At 29.8% G+C, this 17,508-nt stretch overlaps 2 protein-coding genes and 1 pseudogene across 2 annotated transcripts in view; 2 read left to right on the top strand and 1 right to left on the bottom strand.

Annotated features, from left to right (window-relative positions):
- The window catches only part of LOC148193738 (putative pentatricopeptide repeat-containing protein At3g08820), a 2,440-nt gene extending 1,426 nt beyond the window's left edge, over positions 1 to 1,014 (top strand). Inside the window, exon 2 of the mRNA XM_088099499.1 lies at positions 985 to 1,014. Within this exon, the coding sequence (XP_087955625.1) occupies positions 985 to 1,014 (30 nt within the window). The remainder of the gene's footprint in view (positions 1 to 984) is intronic.
- LOC148193739 (uncharacterized) lies at positions 319 to 3,059 on the top strand (annotated as a pseudogene).
- Positions 3,060 to 11,085: 8,026 nt separating this feature from the next.
- On the bottom strand, positions 11,086 to 12,855 carry LOC148193740 (two-component response regulator ARR8-like). The gene is made up of 5 exons (XM_088098577.1): positions 12,451 to 12,855; positions 12,237 to 12,337; positions 12,061 to 12,138; positions 11,619 to 11,689; positions 11,086 to 11,457 (listed from the first exon to the last, which is right to left on the bottom strand). Exons 1-5 carry the CDS (start codon positions 12,551 to 12,553, stop codon positions 11,271 to 11,273), a joined length of 540 nt encoding a protein of 179 aa, XP_087954703.1. The 5' UTR covers positions 12,554 to 12,855; the 3' UTR covers positions 11,086 to 11,270.
- Positions 12,856 to 17,508: the final 4,653 nt, after the last annotated feature.

A 17,508-nucleotide genomic window follows, 5' to 3' on the forward strand; every position in this document is an offset into this window, starting at 1 on the left:
TCATTATTTTACTTATTGTATTACTATTAAAAGTGTATCTTATAGTATTATATCAATCATAACAATTATACTAATATTTTTAATATTAATTGATAATGCTTATAACTAATATACAATTATAAAAGAATATTTGTTAGATATCCTTAAGTCTTCTGGTTCACTTTTATGGGTGACCTACTTTGTTCGTAGGAAGAAGTATCGGGTATCATTACCCGACCCGACCCAAGACAAGTAAAATTCCATATTTCCGGATTATAAACCCGACCCAACCCATCAAATAAAGGGTTGGATCACATGACCCGGCCCAAACCCAAACAAAATATTTCAAACTTATCTTACGTCGCACTCCGCCGCTGCCGCCGCCACCAGCTAGGAAGGCTTTCCTCAACCCCCTACTTGCTCGGTTCATCCCACCGTATCAGCGCCACTCTCCGACTACTACACTGCCATACTCCTGCCACAGCTTACAATAGCAAAGTCCTGTTTTTTGAGGTTTCTTTCTTGTCTTTTGAATTCTAGTGTTCGTTATTTATTTACCCATTTTTCAATTCAAATTATTTCTGTGCCTTGGATTGTTCAGTAAATAAGTATTATTGAAATTTCGCTGTTTCAATTTTTCGCTTGGTTGGTGGCTAATTGGTCCATGGCTTGTTTTCTTGAGATATTAATGTAATGCAAATATTCTTAGGAGATTTACCTTTCTGAATAAGATGCACACCCTGTGTTTGATTAATGCCCCGACTTAGATAAAGGAGATGAGGTGTCATTTGAAAGCTAACATTGTGAAGCTTGTTTACAAACATTACGAGCTTTATCTCAATTTGCCGAGTCAAACTGACCATCAACTAGTCTCGACACATTTAAAACTTCTACTAATGTCAGAATGAATTAGAACATTTTACCAACATACTTAAAAATTCAATTTAGTATAAACGTTCTCACACTAGTTTAGTTCTTTCTTATTGGATAATATTTTAATGACAGATTCTACGTCTCAGGGTTTTCAAGAAATGAGAAGAGCAACTCATAGCAAGAAAAACAAACTGAAAAAAACTAAGCGTAGCACCAAAGTATGGTTGTGAAATGAAAATGATGGGCTGCCTAACTGATCATATTGCCAGACATGGTTTTCATTGGGAGTCATAAGCAATTTATTGATAGTGTGTGCACAATTGTGATCAAGGGTAACTGGGGCAATCTGTTGAAGGTGAAGAGTACCTCTGCTTTCACTTCTTCTACCATTCACCAGGTACTGTTGCAGCTCTCACTCTATGATTATGGGCTCTCTCATTCCTTCCCATTCTTCAAATGGCTCGACTCCATCCCAAATTATAGCCATTCCTTGCAATGTTCATGGGTCATGATTCACATCCTCACTGAACATAAGCATTTCAAAACTGCATCATATGCTTGAAAAAATTGCGAACAGGGATTTTCTTCCATCACCTTCAGTTTTGAGCACTTTGGTGAGGACTCATGAAAACCCAGAAGTCAATTCTCAAGTGTTGAGCTGGCTTGTCATACATTATGCTAAGTCAAAGATGACACATGATGCAATACAAGTTTTTGAGCAGATGAGGTTACATAAAGTCAAACCTCATTTGCATGCTTGCACTGTTCTTTTGAATTCCTTGTTAAAGGACGGGGTTACTCACATGGTGTGGAAAATTTACAGGAGAATGGTTCAAGTTGGGGTTGTTCCCAATATGTACATTTACAATTGTTTATTCCATGCCTGTTCAAAAGCAAGAGATGTGGAAAGGGCAGAACAGTTATTAAATGAGTTGGATTTAAAGGGTATGCTTCCTGATATCTTCACATATAATACTTTGATATCATTATACTGCAAGAAAGGTCTGCACTATGAGGCTTTATCTATCCAGAGCAGAATGGAAAGAGAGGGGATAAACCTAGATATTGTAAGTTATAACTCTCTCATTTATGGATTTGCAAAGAAGGCAGGATGAGAGAAGCTATGAGGATGTTTAGCGAAATAAAAAATGCAACTCCCAATCATGTGACATATACTACATTGATTGATGGTTACTGTAAAACAAATGAACTGGAGGAATCTCTGAAAATTCTGGGACTGATGGAGTGTAAGGGATTGTACCCTGGAGTTGTAACTTATAATTCAGTTTTGCGCAAGCTTTGTCAAGATGGCAGGATAAAGGACGCCAACAAACTCTTGACTGAGATGAGTGAAAGGAAAGTTCAAGCTGACAATATCACTTGCAACACACTTATTAATGCATACTGCAAGATTGGAGATATGAAATCTGCTTTGAAATTTAAGAACAAGATGTTAGAATCTGGACTAAAACCCGATCCATTTACATATAAGGCACTGATTCATGGATTCTGCAAGACAAATGAGGTGGAAACTGCAAAGGAGGTAATGTTCAGCATGCTTGATGCTGGATTTACACTCAGTTATTGTACATACACTTGGATTGTAGATTGCTACTGTAAGAAAGACAATATGGATGCAGTTTTAGCACTACCAAATGAGTTTCTGAGTAGAGGTCTTTGTCTAGATGTTTCAGTATACAGGGCATTGATAAGAAGGTTATGCAAGTTAGAAAGGGTTGAATGTGCTGAAAAGTTATTCAATCAAATGGAAGGAAAGGGTATATCAGGTGACAGTGTTATCTATACCAGTCTTGCATATGCTTATTGGAAAGCAGGGAATGCAAGTGCTTCCTTGGGTGTGTTAGAAGAGATGACAAGGAGAAGGTTGATGATCACAGTCAAACTGTATAGATGCTTTAGTACTTCTGATGCTAGGGAAAATGAAGTGTCACTGATCTTCTGGAATCATGTGGTGGATAGGGGTTTGATGTCGAGAAATTCAATGAATAAAATACAGCAAATGCTGATATGAAGGAACCCTCACATCTAGAATATTCTTCATAGACCTGTTTGCGAGGGGCAATGCATTGCTTCTGTTTCACTTTTCATTGGAATTTGGAAAACAGAGATTTGGGAAAATATGATGCAGGCCAACCTCTTTGCAACCTTGCATGTTAACCGTCATAAACTATTTGTTTTAGAATCCATTTATGCATCATGTTCATAACAGATATAACTCTATGGACTGGGAACAATCACTTCTGTTTTCTTCTAAAAGGTTATATCACAGAAGAACATCATTAAGTTCTTCCTCCCTGCATTTTCAGCTTATTAGGAGGAAGCACATAACCTTCATATATATGGGATTAGGCCATCATGATTAAGCTGGAACTTGAGCAGGTATTTTCGTTTTGATTTGGATTATCGTGGAACTAAAGTTTTTTCTTGCTATGATAATGCATGTCGTATATATTTCTTTTTAATGTTAGCTTATCTTATGAACTGCAATATTGATAGTTTCCTTCTCTGTTTTTACCATTAAACTGGGGGTGGGGGGAGGGAGGAGAAAAGGTACAAGAAAGATAGTGTAATTTAGCAAAAGGAAAAAAAAAATTAGAATAGCTTGCACTCTGTCTACATATCTAGTGAAAGGTCCAAGTTTAGATATTTCCTCTTTAAAGTCTTGAGTGCTACACTCCAAACAAACAAACCAAAATCTTCACAGATATGATGCTGCCATCCTAGATCACGCCTAAATAAATTTAAGGAAGAAATTCATCCACGTTTTAAAGGCAATCCTAGGATTTACCTAAATGTTAGAAATCCTACTTCATCTTTAAATGGCTTAATAGTGTCGTACAAATAAGTGTGCTGTTATTTCTTAGTTGGAGAGCCACGGGACCCATATCAATAGAATATTTTATGACACTAAAACCTGCAATAGTTCACTAGTATCAAGTCTCATCATATAAGAAAAGTTTGGCTGGAACTTTTGATTTTCAAGAGTCTTTCAAGAAGGAATATCTTTCCCTTTGGATGTGGTTGAAATCAGAAGTGCAACATGGGTGAAGAAGTCTAACAATCTGATAGAAATGGACAAGGTGAGGACCTCAGGACCATTTAAAATGGAAGGATCGGTGAACATTGGACTCCTATTAATGGCCTTACAAGTGGTATTGGAGTTGAATTGATTGGAATTGGACAATCATTCGAGAAATGGTGGTTGAGGAGCAGTGGGACAAGCAGGTCACCAGCCTTGTGGTGACTGGTGAGCAATAAGATATGACTTGGCTCTTAAGAAAAAAGATAAGCTACAAACATGGTCCGATCCAAGTGACAAATGGTAAAACACTAGCATATTGGTCAAGATGGGTTAGTGTCTAGCATAGAGTGTAAACACATTGGTAGATATGTGGCAACAAACGTAGAGAGGTTGGTGCACGCAGGCGTTGAATATTCAGTAAAGGTTTATACAAAAAATGTGTGGCTTAAGATGTGGAGTTAGGCCCACTTACACAATTTCTGTATAAGTAAATTAAAACAAATCTCCTTAGGTTTTTGGACTAAAGTTGGTAGCATAACACTAGGAAATTAGTATGAACAGAAATAATGACTTACTAGGAACCTCTATTAAGAAGTGATCTCTAAGTTTAATTCAACTTTATAAAACTTGCTTGTAAAATGAGGCTTGCATCGACTTATATATTGTAAATTGGTCTCGTCTCTAATCCCTGTGAAACTTCTAAAAACCTCTCTTCATGTTTTCACTTCATGATGTTGTTTTGGTTTAAGTTCATTTCCTGTAGGTTGGCTTCTCTATGTTACTGTTGGGGAAAAACAATTGAAAATTACATGCAAACTAAGAGTTAATGAAGGCAATGGTAAATAGCAGATAGCAACAGAGAGCACACTCCCACTTTGTCTGTGATCTTGCAACATCACACGCTGCATTGACTATGACAAATGAAGTTAATGAAATGTTTGCTTGAATGTAATTGTGGCAAACATCAAGCACTTTGTTTTCAATTCAATGAACATAGACATTGTTTTCGTATGTGGACAATATTTATAGATTAGACATTTCCGCAGGTTTACCAACAGGAGTTTCAACGAATTGTGAAGGTTACAGGCTTGAGTATCATACAATTTTGGATCTTACAATGCTGTGGAACGTGCTTGATCGTCCAAAATCAAAGAGGTGAGAGAAACACACGTTCAAAATCAACTCATTGCGCTTTTCAGAATTTCAATTTGAAAGAGCTTGCATCAACAGTATGCCACTTGTTCCCTCGTTCAATGTATCTCAGGGTGTTGCATTATCTACTTGATTGTGATGTAACATATCATGATATAATTGTCAACATTTATTTTGAAAACTTTCTTTTGAATATCGATGCCTATCATATGCATTTTAAAAGAAACATTGCTGACAAAAGCAAACAAATATTATTTCTTAAATTTATTTTTGAAATGCTAGAAATCACCTCAGATCAAAGGTGTATCTGTATTGATAAGTAATTTTGTTCTTTTAGCATGTAGTCAGAAACTTAAGAGTGTATATGAAAAAATCTATTGACAGATATCAACTTTAGATTTAAGATTTTAAAAGATTAGTTTTTGACTTAGATACAGGGAATATTTTGGATTCACCCAAAAAAGACATTATAGAGAACCTAAAGCACTTCTCTAAAGTAAAATCATTTTCAAGCTAATGCTAACATTCAATTAAACTCTACTTTAGTTGGATCAAACCATCATATTCATTCTCTTTAACATTTTTAAACGATTATTTGATTATTTATGTTCTGACATTCTGATTACTTTATGATTTTTTATTTTTATAGATGAAAACTATTTCGATAATCATAGTTTTATGTTATTTTTTTGGTAAGATCTTTGTTATTTAGTTTTTAATTGTTTTTATTTTTTTAAATATAAAATATTTTATAAAATTAACATAAATAATATAATTTTATTTAAGTAATTAATATTTAAGGAACAGTGGATGAATTCTTTTATTAAAATATTGAATATAAACAAAATGAAAACACTCATAATAAGATTTAAGCTGTAATTAATTTTTTTACTGATTCTAACAAAGTGATAATGGGTTACACAGTAAAAAAACTCAATGTCATTTTCTTACCAATTTTGTAAAATAACATTGTCTTATGTCTAACTAATTGGTAAAATGAAACAAATTAATGATGTAACATTAAAAAATTAGTGATAAAATTTATAAAATAATGATAATTGAAGGATAAATTTAAGAAATTTGTTTTTTCTTTCTCAACAAATTGAAGCATGACACTTTATGTTGTATAACTATCAAAATTTCGTTCTATTCTGATAAAAAATTTTGGTAAATAGAAATTCTCTTCAACATCACACTTTTCAGCCATCAGTTTAGGATAATAAAATAAAATGTAATTAGGATTACAGAATACACTTTAATTATTATGGTATTTTTTTAAATATCAACTTTTTTTTATTTGTGTTATTTAATTTAATTTTTTAATATCATTCGTGATTTTCTTTTAGTTCAGATTGTTTTCATATTTCAATTTCAATCCCTTAATATTTATGTTTCATAAAATACGCTAGACCAAAGACGCAATTCTAGGAACACTTATTATTATTACTTAAAAAAAAGGGCAAATAATGTGCAATTTATTAATAAAAAAGAAATACAAAGTCAAAATATTCACGATTACAGTTCAAAAGTATAAACAAAAGTAAAGGAATACAAATATTCTTTTTAATAAATATGCCGTTTTCAAATATTTTGGACTTATTTTCAATATTATAATAATATTTTAGCTATTACGATCTTTATTTCACATTTTAAAAATTAATTTATGTTCAGAAAAAAAGCTATAAGAATTGAAAATTTGTGAAAACTAAATCTATAATTACTAAAAAATATTTTATTCGGATAATAAAAATTATTAAAAAACAAATTAATATGTTTTTTGTCAGAACCCTTAAAACTCTAACTTAGTGGAGTACATGTGTAAGCGAAAAGGGTGTTTGAAATTCAGAAAGTGGAAGACAGGTGTATGATGCAGATTGGACGAACGGTTTTGACGGTAGGAGTAAAACTTAAACTTTCAAATTTTCGTGTCACTTCTCTGCATGCACCATTCATCTTCAACCTTCTGAATCTCCTCCTTCTCTCTACCATCTCCACCTTCTCTCTAAGAAAATCTCATCTTTTCTTCTTCCGATCACCCCCTCAGGCACCGTTTGAACTCTCTCGGCATCAAGGGCTTTCATTTAAACCGACCGAGTTGTGGTTTTAAGCCAGTGAGTTACTTTCTCCTTAACACGTTCGTTTCATTTCACATGCAAACCTAGATTTCTGGTTGCATAAGTGGATCATCTTATTCTGAGTATTTCTGGTCTTCTGTTCGGTTTAGTTTCTTAAAGCGTGACTGTTGAACGTTAAGGTCTCTGGTAGTGGTGAGCTATATTCTGTATTTGTGAGCGTTCAGTTACGTTTAGAGGTAAGGGAAGCTTATATAATTTGATTAAGATTCTTGTTTTGAATGGTTGTATGTTTGTATGATACTTTGTTTGATTATTTGATGAATATGAAATATTCGTGTTACTGCATGTTTGGATGTGTGGATGGATGATTGATAAATGGTGTGAACTGAGTTGAAATAGGGTTTGATCTTCAAACTGCAGTATTCTAAGTAAATTTTGTAATTGTGGTCGAGCGTCATTCGTGATCGTTCGATTCTTAATGGAAGTGTAGGGTCTTAACTGAATTCTCATGCTTTAGGGATATTGTCTGAGAGTCACTTTGTAATACTCTGCAGAATTATGTAAACTATAATCGAGAGTCAGTATTGACCGTTCAGTTTTCCTTTTAGTGTTCGTCTAAACTAAATTCTTCTTTTGGAGAGAATTTAGCTAATGACGATCATTTTATATTATTAGGTATATGTAAATGAGTGTTCGGTCTAAGTATAGTTCTTCTTTATGTTTCCTAAACAATTTAGTTAATGTATTCTATAATAAGTAAAGTCGTAGATGATATCGTTATTCTTCATTAAAAATAAGTGTGGCGAAATTGTATATATATATATATATATATATATATTCATGCATTTTATTTAAGTTTAGTAGTGCTCGGTCTTGGACCAAGTGTTCGGTCTCAGTAGCGCTCGTTCAATGGTGTTCGGTTTCTACAGGGTTCGGTCTTAAACCAAGCGCTCGGTCTTAAACCAAGCGCTCGGTCTTAAACCAAGCGCTCGGTCTTAAACCAAGCGCTCGGTCTCGTTTCATTAATCTATTATTACCGTTTTTAAAATAAGAGCGTTCGGCCAAACTCCATAGCGTTCGTTTCTTCATAGTATCTCATCAGTTATTAGTATTTGGTGTCAAACAGTATTGGTCTATAAATGTTGTTCGGCCTAGAGTCTTATTACTCGGCCTAGGCTTCGTGGCGTTCGGTTTGAACTCTTAAAGATCAGTTCATTGAAGCGGATAAATTTGTAAATAGTGCTTGGTCATATTAGTCTCTAAGAAGTGTTATTCCATTCAGACTTGTGCTATCATGAGAAATTGTGATCTTATTTCAGTTGAATATATTGATGAAGTATAAGAGAATTTGAAATGTGATGCGAATGAAATAGTTTGGTTATGAAAGAGTATTCCAGGGAGGAATATCTCAGAAAGTGGTTATTGAATGGTAAAGTATGAATGTGGGCAAAGCTTAGCGGCCGTTTATCCTGATGTTCCGTGATTACTCATTCTCAAGTATAGAGGAGTAAGTCATGTGTGGGAATGACAGGAGGTCCTAGTCCATAAGGTTAACTTGGACGGAACGGATTAACCTCGGGTGACAGCTGTTGAGGGTATCCTAGTTACTACATCACCCAGGTGCACAAACATCGTAGCTACACAGGAGTCATACAGTCCGGACAATCAGAGTGAAGTGATCGGTCCTTGCATGCCATGATGTATGAATTATGATTTGGTTGTTGTTTGATTTAATCACGAAAATTATATGTTTTATTGAATCAATTAAATTACATAAACTTACCCTATTTATTCTCTTGTTTGTGTTGTACGTTCGGTTGTTTGTCCTGTTGCAATGATCATCCGTGTGAGCAAAAGGGGAAAAGTTGCTGGAAGAAGCACTAGAAAAGGTGGAAGTGAAGGTCAAACCTTAGGAACGTTCGGTTATTATTGCTACTATGTTTTGTAGAATCGTTCATTATTGGCATTTTGGAAACCGTTCGTTTTAGGCGGTAGAATTTGTAAAGTTTTAAATTCTGTAGTATTTTGTAAGGCTGTTCGGTCATAAGTGTGCTTCTAATTTTTTGTAAGACTGATATGTTGTCATGTTATTAATATGTGATTATTTTCTTATATGATTTATACTGTATTTTTGGATGTTAATTTTTAGTGGCATTTTATACTAGTAACTGCTCAACTGACTCTGTCAAACCTAACTTTAATTTTTTTTACACAAAATTAACTTGACTTTTATGTTAATACTGAAACTAATAAAAGTACTAAACCTAATAATTTAAGAGGAAATAGTTTTTATATTAACTAGCTATGGTTTCAAAAATACAGAATATAGAAAATTACCTTCTTACCCATAAACTCACACCAAAAGAAAAAAATTTCCAAACATATAACTTATTTCATGCAATTATTTATAATAGCTAGTCTATTATATCTTTTTAATATTAAAATAATTCAATTCAAATTATAATATAATTTTATCGTAATAAAACTATATTTTAATTTTAAAAAGTACGCGCAAAATTCCATAAAAATATAATTTTAAAATTATACCATCCAAACCCATTTGATTGTGATACGGTCTATTGAACCCAAAAAAAATCGTTAAATTCTTTTTAGCAATGCTTTTCTTTATTTCCGTAATTTCTTCTAGTACATTTTAGTTAAATGATAAAAAAAAATTTTAAAATGCTTATTTTTTTTCAGAATTCACAAAATAAAATGTATTAATTTTTTTTCATACTATGTATTTAAAAAATATTATGAAAAATGTATAGAATAATAATTGTATACTCTATAATCCTCGTTATATATTTTTCCATGATATGGAATTTTTTTTAATACATTTGTAATAACGTTTTGGGAAAGTATAAAAAAAAATTATTTTTATTTTAGAGGGCTTAAAATATAGTAACCGGTTGAAAATCGGGCTAAACATACTTTTTAATTTTTAAATTGAATACAATTTAATATAAATAAAACAAAACTACTATTTTATCAATCGTTATTTTTTTATAAATATATAATTTTTTAATGTAATTTATAAGTTTTATGTCTTGGTTTTTTATATTTTAAATTTAACTCGTTAATTTTTTAAGTTCTGAATGTAATGTTGTTATTTTGAATGGAGGTGGAAAGTTTACTTAGAACAATTTATTTACCACGTGCTGTAACGCAATTTTTTTCTTTTCAGAGTATTATGTTCACACGGTAAGAACGACCTAATTACAGTTTAATTTTCTTTAAATCTTATCATTGATATGTTTAAACTAATTAAATATTTAGTTGAATTTAATTATAATTGATCAGTTTTATTCATATCTAGACAATTAGTCGTGTTGTTTTGGTCGATATGTATTTATTGGTATATATAGTAAATAGGTTCCTCAACCTTAATTTTAGATAAAAATCATAAATGAAAAAGATTTATTACCACTTAATTTTCCCTTTATAAATATAAATATTGATAATGTGAGTATGTTATATAGTGAATTGTGTTGATATCTCGCAAATTGTATTAATAATAATGTTTATATTGTAAATAATATTATTATATTTTATTGAAAATTATAATTTATTTGGTTTAGACTTTTATATATAAACTTGAAAATTAAAAACTTTATGAACAAATGTTTTATTTTTAAAATACATCAATCATTTCTCATGAAAAAAAAAATTAGTATTATATGATTTTGATACTGTATTACTTTAATATTATGATTTTAACCATATTTCCACTGTATATAAATTATTATTCTATAAACTAATGTCTTGGTTCAACAATTTGGACAATTTCAAAAACATTGATAAACTAAACTTAAATAATTTGACTAAATGGGAAGAGCTTGAATAGTTATCATCAGATCTTGTATTATAAATTTATAATCTCATTATTTTAATCAATATATTGAAACTCCAGAAAATTCCAAAATAAAATTAAAAAAAAAATTATTACTTTTTTCACCAAAATTGAATAAAATTCTTTCTCAGAATATTTACATCAATGACTTTTACTATCTATATCCTTTTTTTTCTGCATAATTGACTCATTGATTGTAATCTAATTTTCAAATTTCGAACCAGCACTTTGACATAGAAATGAAAATTTTCTAAGCACTACCTATGCTTTATTGATCAATCTATAACCAATTCTTCTAACTGCTACATCTCAATCTGGTTTTGTTTGGAGAATAAATTTCTTCCATGTCCTTTCTTTTGTTATTCAATGGTTGCTCATTCTCTTCTTTTGTTCTTGATTTCATCAAATGTGGCTTCAGCTTATTCACATCTGCTTGTTGAACTGGTTTCAGAAAGAATTCCTCTGCTCCTTCTTCCAAACATCTGATACAAAATCATATCAGTCAAATTGAAAAGTATATTAAAAAAAAAAAAAAAAGCTATAAACTTCTAAGATTTTATGTTGAAAATGGTATCAGAATTTTTATATAAAAAGTGATCAATCTTTCCAGTTTTTCTAGTAAAAATAATTCCACTACCCTCACCTGTTGATCCTTGATGGCACATTCTCAGAGGACATAATCACAACTGGTATGTTTTTAAGTGATTTAGATTCCTGCAAATCAATCAAATTAATGTTATTTTTTCAGATCAAACAGAAGAATACACAGACTGTCAAAGAAATGTTGTGATGGCCATGACCAAATTTGATCTCAGATTTGTTTCAAAATTTGTCAAGTATTCCAACTCAGATGTCAGAAGAGATTCTTCATTAAAAAAAGGAAAATTCTTTGAAAATTCACATAATTTGATTTCAAGATATGATGAGATCATATACTTTTAAACAGCTTCCTAAAGGAAAAACCAAAATTAAAATTCCTAGAGCATGGTTTGACCAATCTCACTGATGCAATGTAAATAAACAGAAAACTGTGGCAGAACACAAACTTGTTAAGAAATTCTCAGAAAATACCCATAGAATCATACCTTGATTTTTCTCAGCAGATCATAACCAGTCATTCCTGGCATACAGTAATCTGTTATAATCAGGTTAACATCCACATCCTGCATCAGCAATCAATCAATGATTAATTCAGACTTATTCACAAAATATTTTATGTATATATATATAATTAATTGATTGGTTAGAGAATTATTTGTACCTGATGAATTTGTGATGCAACAGAAGATTCAAAAGTCCTGAATTCATCTTCAACCAAACCAAGAAACTTTAAGGCCTTGGTAGCAGAATCAACTGTAGTAACTGTGATTTGAACAATTAAAATAACATAAATGATTGCAGAAACAGGTATGTTGATGTGAAATGTTTCTCTTATAATATTGAGAAAAATGCAGATTAAAAGAGAGAAAAAGTACCATCGAAGGAAGAGGTTTTCAAGAGTCTCTCAATCAGCATTCTGTCAATGAGACTGTCATCAACAGCCAAAACATGGAACCGAGTCTCTAAAGCCATAGCCATAATCGATAACTCAAAGGAGAATATAAACAAACAGATGAAGAAAAGAAAAGAAAAGAGGAACAGAGACGAAGATTAAACTGTGGTGTGTGATGAAGAACAAGAGTGTGACATTTTAAATGGGAAGCTATCATGATCAAGAAGATACACAATCCTCATACAAAATCTGACTGTTTGGAAAGCGATATCCCACAGATTTCATTCAGAATCTCAAGGATCTTCCGACTCTATTTTTGAATTTTTAAATTTTTGAATTTTTGAATTTTTGAATTTTTGAATTCAGCATGAAGCAAAGGAGGTGATGAAATTTTACCAAATTTAAAAATTGGAGTTGTTCATTATTATTTGGTTTGACCCTTTTGCCAATGATAAACACCTGTTGGAGTGAGTTGGTTTCTTAAATTAATTAATAGTATTAATAATATTTCTATTCTCATTCCATTTGGCTTTTCATGGTACCTAAAAGACATTGTTCATAGTCATCAAAAATCTCAATACCATATCCATGCATGTGCTTCCTCTATTTACTGCTTTTCCCTTAACCTAAATTGCTAGGGTTACTCAAAACTATACCATTTTCTACTGCCTTGTTTGTCCTTTCACCACTTTTAAGGACAAATTCGTCTCCAAGACTAAAACCATTAATACAATCATCCAAACATGTCTTTGTTTTCTGTTTATATTTCTCACCGATCACTTAAAAAATAATTTATTTAATACACACCAATAAAATTATAAGATCTTAGTCCAAACTTATATATGATAATAACGTCACTTTTAACCTACAATATTAAGATAATAAATTTATGAGTTTATTTTATAAAATATTTAAGTTTTTTTTTCTTAATATAAGGCTTAAATTCATATTTAAACTTTTAATAATATTATACATTTATTCTTTCTGTAATTTATGCAAGTAGTTCACTCCTCATACTTTAAATAATCTTTATTATATAAAAACAGAAATATTTTAGTAAGGGTTAATTTTTTTTTTGGAAGGTTTTTTTACATGCAATTGAATAAGAAAATTTATCCAAAGATTTTAGGTTTAATTTTTCAATAGGTCGTTGTTTTCGTCCATAATCTCACATAGGATCCTTTCTTTTTTGGCGTTTCAATTGGGTCTTTTTGTAAAATTGAATTAAATAGGAGGTAATACAACACTTAACGCCGTTTCATCAATTTAACGGAAAGGTCTTATTTGATTCAATTTTATAAAAATAAGGACCCAATTGAAATTCTGGACGAAAACAGGGACCTATTGAAACATTAAACCAAGATTTTAACATTCAATTATAAGCAATATTTTATAAAATATTTGTAACCACAAATTCAATTGCAAGTGTGATTTCATGTAATGTAATTATGGCTACATTAGTGGCATTTTATTTATGATTTCTTATAATATCAAGGATTGTGATAAAAAGTGATTTGAAATAGCAATTTGAACTTTGATTGAAATAGTATGTATGGTGTTATTTGATTTTTTTTTCAGGTATTACAAATGTGCATATTATTTTTTGAAATTTCAATTGGGAACTTTAGATATCTCAAGATTCTAATTTGATCCTCCGTATTCTAAGTTTCTAATGAGATCTATTTTATTCTATTGATCATTTAAAATTTGTTCTAAACTGTAATTTTAAAATTAAAAGGCCATTTCAAGATATTGGTTTACGATTTAAGTGGTTGACCCACAATTAAACCCATTTCAATAAATAATATAAATAAATATAATTTCTAAATATATCGTAATAATTATGTAAAATTATTAAATTACAATATATTCAATTAATAATAACAAATTTGCATACAAAATGAAAAATTAATATGATATAAGAGATATAAAAATATAAATTGATGTATTATCTATGCTATTATATAAAGATAATTTCTCATTTTGGTGTAAACCTTTTTTTTTTCCAAATTTATCTTTTATTAAGTAATTATTTACGAATTTTACCATTTAAGTGGACTTTTTTAAATTTAATCACTTTTTTAAATTCAACCTTTTTTTAAACTTAACAATTTTTAAATTAAAATATCTATATTATTATATAAAGATGATTCCTCTATATTATCTTTTATTAACTAATCATTTACCAATTTTACTTTTTAATTGACTGTTATTTTTTAAATTTAACGTTTTTTTTAAAAATTCAATCTTTTTTTCAAATTAATTATTTTTAAACTAAAATAAATATTTATAATAAAATATTACATAAAAAATAAATAAAAACTATCTACAATAAAATTATAAAAAATATTTATATTTATTTTAATAATTATAATTTTATTATTTTTTGTTATGGTAAATTTTATAAAAACAATACTAGTTCATAAAATAATATCAATTTGTAAAGGAAAATGACACTTGAACAACCATTTTTGACAACATTTAGACACGCGCACACGTGTCAAAATCTGAGTGGTCCAGTTGGAAAAATTAAATGAAAATGGACCACTCAGATTTTGACACGTGTGCGCGTGTCTAAATGTTGTCAAAAATGGTTGTTCAAGTATCATTTTCCGTTTGTAAATCTTATTGAATATGATTTCTTTTATTCTTTTCAATTATTTATATTAAATGTTTAAATAATAAAACTATGTTCTTAATATCAGTTTAATGAAACGATCTTTAACCTGTTTTTGGCCAAGTTTAACTATTTCAATAATCCCGACATTTTTCTATGACCGAGAAACTAAAACCATACTGTTATTATAGTTAGCAACGGAAATTATAATGAAGTTGTTAAAATAATAAATTATTAAATTATTTGAAATTTAAATTTGTTTATTTGCGTTACGTGGGTCAAAATCAACGTTGTTGTTCTTTTGCTCGAATGTCATTGACTTTTCAACCATCGGTTTCCAAGTTTTATTCTTTTTGGTGGCCCAATATTAATATATTAATATTCATATAAAAAACTGCATAACTTAAAAGAAGATTATGACTTATAAAAAATAGTGGCAGATGTTATTGAACAGTTCTCAAATTAAGCATTGAATGAACTAAACTTTTAAACTTTTAGTAGTATGAAGTCAAAACCAACTGTTGCATTATATTATGTCACAGTTCCTGTGTTATTTTGGAGGTTATCGAATAAAAATAAATAATATATAAGTAAAATGATTTAGAAATATATTTTTTAAAATTTTAGATTAAAAATTATATTTTAATTATTTTTATATGGACTTATCGATTCATACATTTGAAAAATCTAAAATTTTATCAGGGATTGTTTTTAATATTATTGATGATTTTAATTCATTGAAAATGTAAATTTTGATGCAAAAATCGACAGAAAAAGCAGTGTCGGTTAGTAATTACTGATTTTTTTTCTACAATAGATGGAATTTTCTGGGATTTTGGAAAAATTGTCATTATTTTTAGAGGTTTTATGGAAATCGTTCGTAAAGATTTCATGAAAATTGTCATTTTTGCATAAGTTTCATGGAAACTATTGTTATTCAGATATTTAATGACAATTGTCGCAATTTGTAGAAATTTTTTGAAACCCTCGAAATTAGTTGGGGTTTCGAAACTAGCTTACAGAGGTTTAAAAAATCGTCGATACTAACAGGGTTCCAAAATAGTCGAGAATACAAATCAAATTAATTCTTTTTAGTATTATTTAATTATTTAAAAATAAATTAATAAATAAAAGACATATTAATTTAAAACTAAAATTGAATATTATATGTAAAATAAATTATAAACATATTTTAGTATATAAACTAATTGTTGAGCAACAAATAATAGTAAACATTACAGAAAAACAAGTTTAATAATAATGATTAATTTTATTCTATTTTATTACATTCATTGTTTGGTACATTTCCTTGATAATATAAAATAATAGTTAGTCAGTAATATATTTAAAAAAATAAGACATAAATTTAACAATTATTACTGATAAAAGTTGAAATATGACAAACTGTGAAGATAATTGACCTTGATAATTTTGAAATATAAAGGTTATCATTATCTTCATTTGATTGACTTGTGATGTTAATGAAGATACCTGTAATAGAAAAAACTAATCTAAAGGTAAGAAAAATTGTAGCCAACAAGTTAATCATGAATATAAAATATTCATTAACTTGAGTTTGTATTTCAACATAAGAAGAAGCTGAAGATGATCCACTATGACAATAAGAATTGACTCTAAATACTTTAGATGGGCAAGAACCTAAACCTAGTTCGCGAATGCATCCACAATGTTCTTGGGTTCCTAAACCATGAGCTAATGAATATGAACTGAATATTTCTTTTGATTAAGATGATGATGTTGTGGATTCATATGCTTCAATTTTTTCCTACGTACAACGTTTAATAAACGACTAGTCAAATTGTCTACAATATTTTGAGTAACTATAATAAAATAGAATAAGAGTAAAAAATAAAGAAAACAAGTGCACAAATTCTAAATAGATTTATATATTACCATAAACTCATATAATGTAACGTTGGCGTTTGAATATTAAATCTATGGTATAAGAAATGCATTTCACAATTGTATTGTTTTGCTTGTAGTTGTTTCTACAAGCGGAAGAAAATCATAGTAAGATATTTGTTAATGACTTGAAAATAACAATAACTCATGTGGCACTACCACTCACTTTGAATAAAAGACGTTCGCACATTCATATAACAATAACTCATGCAGGGCTAGATTCTGATTAAACAATCAAATGACTAGTTTGTAACAAGGAGAAAAGCTGAATCTTTTCCATACAAGGCCAAAGAAGATTCAACACTCAAACACCATTCTCTTTTCTACAGCTATTTGTCAAAGAGAACAAAACTCTCTTTTCAACAACCAATGCCAAAGAGAGTCACCCCTTTTCAACAACCAATGTCAAAGGGAGCACTTATCCATAGATAGAATCAGGATTTACTAAGTATAACAAGTAGACTAATATGTGTCACGACCGAGATATCAATGTTTAATGCC

Source organism: Vigna umbellata, chromosome 9 (assembly GCF_029865625.1).
Source record: "Vigna umbellata cultivar VRB3 chromosome 9, Vumbellata_1.0, whole genome shotgun sequence".
Lineage (NCBI taxonomy): Eukaryota > Viridiplantae > Streptophyta > Magnoliopsida > Fabales > Fabaceae > Vigna > Vigna umbellata.